This window comes from Portunus trituberculatus, chromosome 47, assembly GCF_017591435.1.
Source record: "Portunus trituberculatus isolate SZX2019 chromosome 47, ASM1759143v1, whole genome shotgun sequence".
In the NCBI taxonomy this organism is placed as follows: domain Eukaryota; kingdom Metazoa; phylum Arthropoda; class Malacostraca; order Decapoda; family Portunidae; genus Portunus; species Portunus trituberculatus.
Genome location: NC_059301.1, coordinates 23,172,254 through 23,180,348, shown reverse-complemented (window position 1 = coordinate 23,180,348; position 8,095 = coordinate 23,172,254). Strand labels below are relative to the sequence as shown.

General features: G+C 36.8%; 1 protein-coding gene across 1 annotated transcript in view; it reads right to left on the bottom strand.

The window, feature by feature from the left end:
- Positions 1-2,225: 2,225 nt before the first annotated feature.
- LOC123520806 (glutamate--cysteine ligase regulatory subunit-like) overlaps positions 2,226-8,095 on the bottom strand; it is a 17,743-nt gene continuing 11,873 nt past the window's right edge. The window contains exon 5 of the mRNA XM_045283427.1: positions 2,226-2,882. Coding sequence (XP_045139362.1) covers positions 2,728-2,882 — 155 coding nt within the window. The 3' untranslated portion in view covers positions 2,226-2,727. The remainder of the gene's footprint in view (positions 2,883-8,095) is intronic.

Here is an 8,095-nt window from a genome sequence, read left to right as displayed (position 1 = left end):
CCACCTCAAAAGGAAATGTCAGCCAGGTGTGTGTGTGTGTGTGTGTGTGTGTGTGTGTGTGTGTGTGTGTGTGTGTGTGTGTGTGTGTGTGTGTGTGTGTGTGTGTGTGTGTGTGTGTGTGTGTGTGTGTGTGTGTGTGTGTGTGTGTGTGTGTGTAACGATGGGCATACATATCACAAACTGAATGTAAATATAAAATATTAAATACATGTAATGCTCTGAAAAAGTATTTAAATACTAAATGCATTGCAGGAAAGTTAATTGGTTTTAGATATGAATTAGAATATTATAGAAATGTAACTTTTGGAGTACATTCAAAATAATTTTGGTTCTGTCATTTATAAAACCATGAATCTCTTGAATTTCTAGACAAAACTGTTTTTACTAGTTATCTTTACTGCATTGCCAAGCATCTCATCAATCATGTGAATATACACAAAATGTACAAAACTTAAACAGCATCAAGAAAGTATCTTGAAATAATCAATTAAGATATGTTCAGAATGTGTTAATTCACATGTATGTGGCAATATGAAGTCATGGACTCTGACTGCCATGTGCAACTGATTATCATGGGGTTTGATCCTTGATCCCAGTGCACAAGTGATGTGCATTGTTTGATTTATGCAGTGTTTACAAGAATACTTGAAAATTGTATTTACATAAAGTACAAAAATATCACCCTGAAATGTATTTAAATACTTCAAAAACTATTTTTAGTAATGGAAAACACAAAAAATATAACATCTAGATAAAAATTTGCATTAAAATATACATTTATGTATTCATAAATAACTACTGCCCATCTGTGAATGTGTGTGTGTGTGTGTGTGTGTGTGTGTGTGTGTGTGTGTGTGTGTGTGTGTGTGTGTGTGTGTGTGTGTGTGTGTGTGTGTGTAATTGTGTTATTCACCACAGTCATCTGCTGGTCACCCAGCCAGCCTTTTTCCTATGGAAAGAGCTTAGAGCTCGTAGTGACCGATCTTCGGTAGGACTGAGACCACATCACACACAACACACACCAGAAAAGAACCCCTCGAGTTGCATACCATATCTATTTTACTCTTAGGTGAACAGGGGCTACACATTAAGAGGCTTGCCCATTTGCCTTGCCACTTCCTGGGACTCGAACCCGAACTCTCGATTGTGAGTTGAGCGTGCTAACCATTACACTATGCAGTGTGTTTCACTGTTTGATCTGCTGCAGTCTCTGACGAGATAGCCAGACGTTACCCTACGGAACGAGCTCAGAGCTCATTATTTCCGATCTTAGGATAGGCCTGAGACCAGGCACACACCACACACCGGGACAACAAGGTCACAACTCCTCGATTTACATCCCATACCTACTCACTGCTAGGTGAACAGGGGCTACACGTGAAAGGAGACACACCCAAATACCTCCATCTGGCCAGGGAATCGAACCCCGGTCCTCTGGCTTGTGAAGCCAGCGCTCTAACCACTGAGCTACCGGGTGTGTGTGTGTGTGTGTGTGTGTGTGTGTGTGTGTGTGTGTGTGTGTGTGTGTGTGTGTGTGTGTGTGTGTGTGTGTGTGTGTGTGTAATTCACTGTTTGATCTGCTGCAGTCTCTGACGAGACAGCCAGACGTTACCCTACGGAACGAGCTCAGAGCTCATTATTTCCGATCTTCGGATAGGCCTGAGACCAGGCACACACCACACACCGGGACAACAAGGTCACAACTCCTTGATTTACATCCCGTACCTACTCACTGCTAGGTGAACAGGGGCTACACGTGAAAGGAGACACACTCAAATATCTCCACCCGGCCGGGGAATCGAACCCCGGTCCTCTGGCTTGTGAAGCCAGCGCTCTAACCACTGAGCTACCGGGCCGTGTGTGTGTGTGTGTGTGTGTGTGTGTGTGTGTGTGTGTGTGTGTGTGTGTGTGTGTGTGTGTGTGTGTGTGTGTGTGTGTGTGTGTGTGTGTGTGTGTCTGGCTCTGGACAAGTAAGGTACACAAGCAACATTAACCACAAAATGTCTTCTTTCAGCACAAGAAGTTATGATAGGCACTCATTCAAAAATGGCATCAAAAGAAAACTTCCTTGACTTATCCCAAATCAATAGGGATAAAGTTCCTAAGGTCTGATTACCCAAATGACTAGCCTCACCTATCATTCATCTATCATGCACATAAGTAAAATCTATTGTCAGGTTTGCCACAATATATTAATATATTTTAGGTCATGTGAGATGTGCATAACTTGCAGAAAAAGTTTATTATTCTACTTCATTATAGGTCATACTGAAGAACTCACAATACCATATAAAATATATGGACTTTCAGCTCAAGATTCTATGCCCTATAACAAAATAAATATTGCATTACCCTATAATTTTATACTTGTTGTTTATGAACTTCACATTTCGTGCCCTAAGAAGTGATGCACAGCATGCATTCAATATAATTGTGCAAAATTGTCTTATAAATGAGACTTTATAAGCAACAGCACTTAAACTACAAGGATACATTCCCATCTTCTAAGTCCATGAACATCTCTGATCTCTGGTTTTAACAGCATTTCTTTCATGAATAATTGAAAATTAACTCCTCTGTCCTTACTTCCAGCTAATATTGATCATTATGTACTCCCAAAAGATCTATAATTGTAATTTAAAATAAAACATACTCCACTATAACCTCTATCCTAAAAACAACTCTACAATTATATAAAAAATGTAGATAATAACAATCCCCACCAGACTACCCACTGCAGGCCAGTGCCAATGTGTATCCTTTGTCCTGCACCAATCCAAAGCATTGCTGGATTGTTCGGTGTCTTGCCACCCACTGTAACTGAGCACCGGTCAAGCCAAGTCGTTTGGTTATGCTTAATACAATGTCTTCATCAACTATTTCTGAAATATAACATTTTTAATTGTAACATGCAATTCTGAAAACATTGTGAGGCAATACACATGATTTGAAATGACAGATAAAACAATCTATATTTTGGCAGATAAGACGACTTTCAGATAAGAGGACGCCAAAAAATTAATTTTGAACTTTGTGGTTTTAGCTGATAATAGAAGTATAAGACGACAGCCAAACAAACTACTGAACCACATGTGGTAAATTTGCATCAGTGAGTAACAGACAACTGAGACAGTGATATACCAAAAGAATGAATACCTTCTTCATCTTCAAGTGCAACACTAAATCTAAAATAAAATTTTCACCAGGTGATTTTGTACATTTTCATGAAAAAAGAATGGATGGACAAAGATGGTGTTAAATGCAATGTGTGGTACAATCAGTTTCTAAATAAAGACAAACCCTTGTCTTGCCCTGCCTGACTATATCAGGCTGTCGGCCATAATCTTCTATATATCATGTTTCTTTTGAACAAGATACACTGACATTCATCTCTTTTATTGACTTTGCCCCTATACAAGACTGTAAGATGGAGAGATTTATCTTCTTTTCAATGGGAGTATATTTCAGCTGATCTTTGTTATGGTAAGATGCGTGAGTGTAGGGTGGTGATTGTGGACATAATTTCACTTCTATTCAAGTATCCGCCAACTTCTGGTATCCGGCATGTCGGCGGTCCCATTGATGCCGGATAAGAGGGCTTTTACTGTATTACTACTACTACTACTACTACTATCATTATTATTATTTCTATTATTATTATTATTATTATTATTACTATTATCATTCTTATTATTACTGTTATTATTACTATTATATAGTGGTGCCTCAGGGGGTGAGGGGTTGTCCATTACCACAAATTGTCTGTTACTGAGGGTGGTTTGTCTGTGAAACTATTAACCCATTAGTGCCCAAGCGTACTTTAAAGGATGTTAATAGTGGTCTTTTTTATATGGCTCTCACTCCATTTGGGAGGAAGATATGAAATTACCATTTGTTTCATAAACAAAGGAAGAGTTGTGCTTCTCCTAAAGTGCATTAAAGAAAACGAGAATTCATGGGAACTGTACACTGGAAGGCATGTAAGTGATAGCTTTTTGAAAGATGGAAGATGGCTGCAGTTGCAAGAATCTTTTCAACAAAAAGAGGAGGTCATGAAGGAGGCAAGAAATTAAGGGTGACTTATACTAATATATATGGGTTGTTATCAAGCATGTTGGAGGTTAGGGATTATTTGAAAGAGAAAAAGCCAGATGTAATGTGCATTGTTGAATCAAAATTAAGAGAGCAGATCCATGTTAACTTTAAAGAGGAGGGATATAATAGCTGGAGGAGAGACAGGAAAGATAAAGGGGGAGTGCTAATAATGGTTCATGATAACATATGTGTGGATGTGCAATATGAAGAGAACAAAGTGGAAGTATTGGGAGTAACAATCAAAACAGAGGAATTGAAGAAGAGAAAAATTATAGTTACATATGTGCCACCTAAGACTAACAAATGGGAAATGGAAGAACATAAAGATATGCAAAGACAGGTGATTAAGTGCCTAAATAACATGATAAGAAGAGATAGAAGAATACTTTTAGTTGGAGACTTTAACTGCAAAAAAAGTAAACTGGAGAGAGATGGAAGTAATGGATAATGCTGGGCAGTGGAGCGAGGAAGTGTTACAGTTGACTATGGTTAATGCAATGGATCAGTGGGTGGAGGAGTCAACAAGATACGGGGAAAGAAGAACCATCGTTGCTTAACCTAGTATTCACAAAGAAACCATAGCCCCCTCCAATCATGCAATACCTTAGTCCAATGGGAAGAAGTGATCATGTGACATTAGAGATGCAGATTCAGGAGGAAGATGGGATAAGTTACAGAGATGACTACATAGGACAGATTAAATTATGCAAGAGCAGATTTTGAAAAATAAAGGATCTATTTTGCTGATATTGAGTGGAGAAATACTATGTACAGAAAGACAATACAAGGGAAATATGACATATTCTTACAGAAATATAATGGAGTAAAAAAATTTGTACCTGTTTATAGAGTTAAGAAAAAAATACATGCTTGGTACAATGCTAGATGCATACAAGCTAAAAAGACAAAAGATAAAGCGTGGAAGAAACTCATAAAACAGATAAATGACTACAACAGACGGCAGTACAAGGATGCCAGAAATTAATATATCAGATTAAGGAGAGAGGAAGAAAGAAACTTTGAGAAAGATGTGGTGAATAAAAGCAAAGATGAACCCAAACTTTTCTACAAGTTTATAAATGGCAAAACAAAGAACAAGGAAACAATTGAAAAATAATTAAAGAAGGAAGACATACCAAACAGAGAAGGAAATGTGTGAAATAATGAATGAGAGCTTCAAAATGGTGTTCACTGCAGAAGATTTCACAGAACCTAATAGGACATTGCATTGCCAAGGATTACAGGAGATTGCAGTGCACAAAGAGGATATTGGAAGATTATTGGATAAGTTGGATGTCAGAAAAGCAATGGGGCCAGATGGTGTATCAGGCTGGGTGTTAAAAGAATGTAAAGAGCAACTACTGGATCCAATTTGGGAAATAATTACAAGTTCAATAAATGAAGGGAAAGTTCCACTAGAATGGAAGAGAGCCAATGTAATTCCGATATTTAAAGGAGGAAAGGCAACTGAACCACTAAACTACAGACCAGTGTCACTTACAAGTGTCTTGGGAAGTTGTGTGAAATAATTATCAAAGAAAAATGGGTTAAATTTCTAGAAGAGGAGCAAGTCATATCGAACAGACAATTTGGGTTCAGGACAGGGAGGTCATGTGTATCAAACTTATTAAGCTTCTACTCGAGAGTTATTGCAGGACTTGAAAACAGAGATGGATGGGTGGACACAGTATACCTGGATATTAAAAAGGCTTTTGATAAAGTCCCTCATGGAAGACTACTTTGGAAACTAGAGAACATAGGAGGACTGCAAGGAACTTTGCTAGAATGGACAAGAGATTATTTGAAGGATAGGGAAATGAGAACTGTGATCAGAGATACATACTCATCTTGGGGTAAAGTAACTAGTGGAGTGCCACAAGGGTCAGTGTTAGCCCCATTATGTTTCAGATTTATGTAAATGACATTCACATTGGGGTAAACAGTTATATAAATTTATTTGCTGATGATGCAAAGCTGCTAAGAGTTATCAAAACCAGAGAGGACTGTCTGCTGTTGCAGGAAGATATAAACAAGATCTATGAGTGGAGCAGGAAGTGGAAATTGGAGTTTAATGCCAAGAAATGTCACATAATGGAACTAGGAAAGAGTAAAAGAAGACTGGTATGGAACTATTTGATGGGAGAGGAACAAATAATGAAGACTAAAGAGGAAAAAGATCTGGGAGTGATCATACAGGAAAATCTGAGCCCTGAAAAACACATAAGCAAGATATTTGGACTATCATATAAAATGTTGACTAATATAAGAGTGGCATTTCAATACATGGACAAAGATATGATGAAAAAAATCATCACAAGCATGATATGTCCAAGGCTGGAATATGCAGCAGTGGTATGGTCTCCGAGCTCTAAAAAGGATATAAGAAAATTGGAAAGGATACAGAAGATTGCTACAAAGATGGTGCCAGAATTAAAGGACCTAACATATGAAGAACGACTGAAAGAAATGGGACTGCCAAGCTTACAAGGTAGAAGAGAACGTGGGGACCTAATAACAATGTACAAGATAGTCAATGGCATTGAAAAGATAGACAAAGAATACCTGGTGCTGCTGACAGAAGATGGAAGGACAAGAGGACATGGAAAGATCAGGATAAGACAGTGTGTGAAGGATATTGGAAAATACAGTGGAAAAGTGGAATGCACTAGATAATGAAGTTGTTAAAGCACATAATGTGCATAACTTTAAGGAAAAATTAGATAAATGGAGACATGGAGACAGGACACTATGAGCCCCACTCAAACCCTGTACAATACAACTAGGTAAATACACACACACATGCACACACACACACACACACACACACACACACACACACAATATATATATATATATATATATATATATATATATATATATATATATATATATATATATATATATATATATATATATATATATATATATATATATATATATATATATATATATATATATATATATATATATATATATATATATATATATATATATATATATATATATATATATATATATATATATATATATAGAGAGTGAGAGAGAGAGAGAGAGAGAGAGAGAGAGAGAGAGAGAGAGAGAGAGAGAGAGAGAGAGAGAGAGAGAGAGAGAGAGAGAGAGAGAAATGATTATATATTTACCTAATTGTATATTAGTTATATATATATATATATATATATATATATATATATATATATATATATATATATAGAGAGAGAGAGAGAGAGAGAGAGAGAGAGAGAGAGAGAGAGAGAGAGAGAGAGAGAGAGAGAGAGAGAGAGAGAGAGAGAGAGAATTGTATACGTATTTACCTAGTTGTATATTACAGGGTTGGAGCAGAGCTCATAGTCACATGTGTGTGTGTGTGTGTGTGTGTGTGTGTGTGTGTGTGTGTGTGTGTGTGTGTGTGTGTGTGTGTGTGTGTATTTGTGGTCTGGTGTAGTGTGTATTTGCCTAGTTGTATTCCATTTGTGTTTCCATACATTTCAAAGCATATTATCGAGTTTTCAACCAATCATATATATATATATATATATATATATATATATATATATATATATATATATATATATATATATATATACAGTGCTTACTCCAATTTAGCGAGAAATGGGGCGGCATTGTGAGTCGCAAATTTGCAAGTATTATTTCTATGGGAAAAATTGAATATGGTGGACCCCCTCGTCCATGGTCGCCTAATTTTTCAATATTTTTGTAATATTTTGCCCATATTTATATCACATATATATATTGAGCCAGGTATCTTTCCATATGAATGATCACCGTGTTTGTATAATGGCTAAGAGAATAAAAAATCTGTCCACCATAGGTTTTTACAGCTTTTTCAATTTTCTCACTGTTTTTAAACACCATTCTCACAGTTAATTCCCCCACACCAAACTCTCTGGATATATCACAGTTCCTTTTTCCATCTCTTTTCATCTTAATTATCTTCATCTTCTGCTCCAAAGTTAGCCTAATGTTTTTCTTGGTTGGTGGC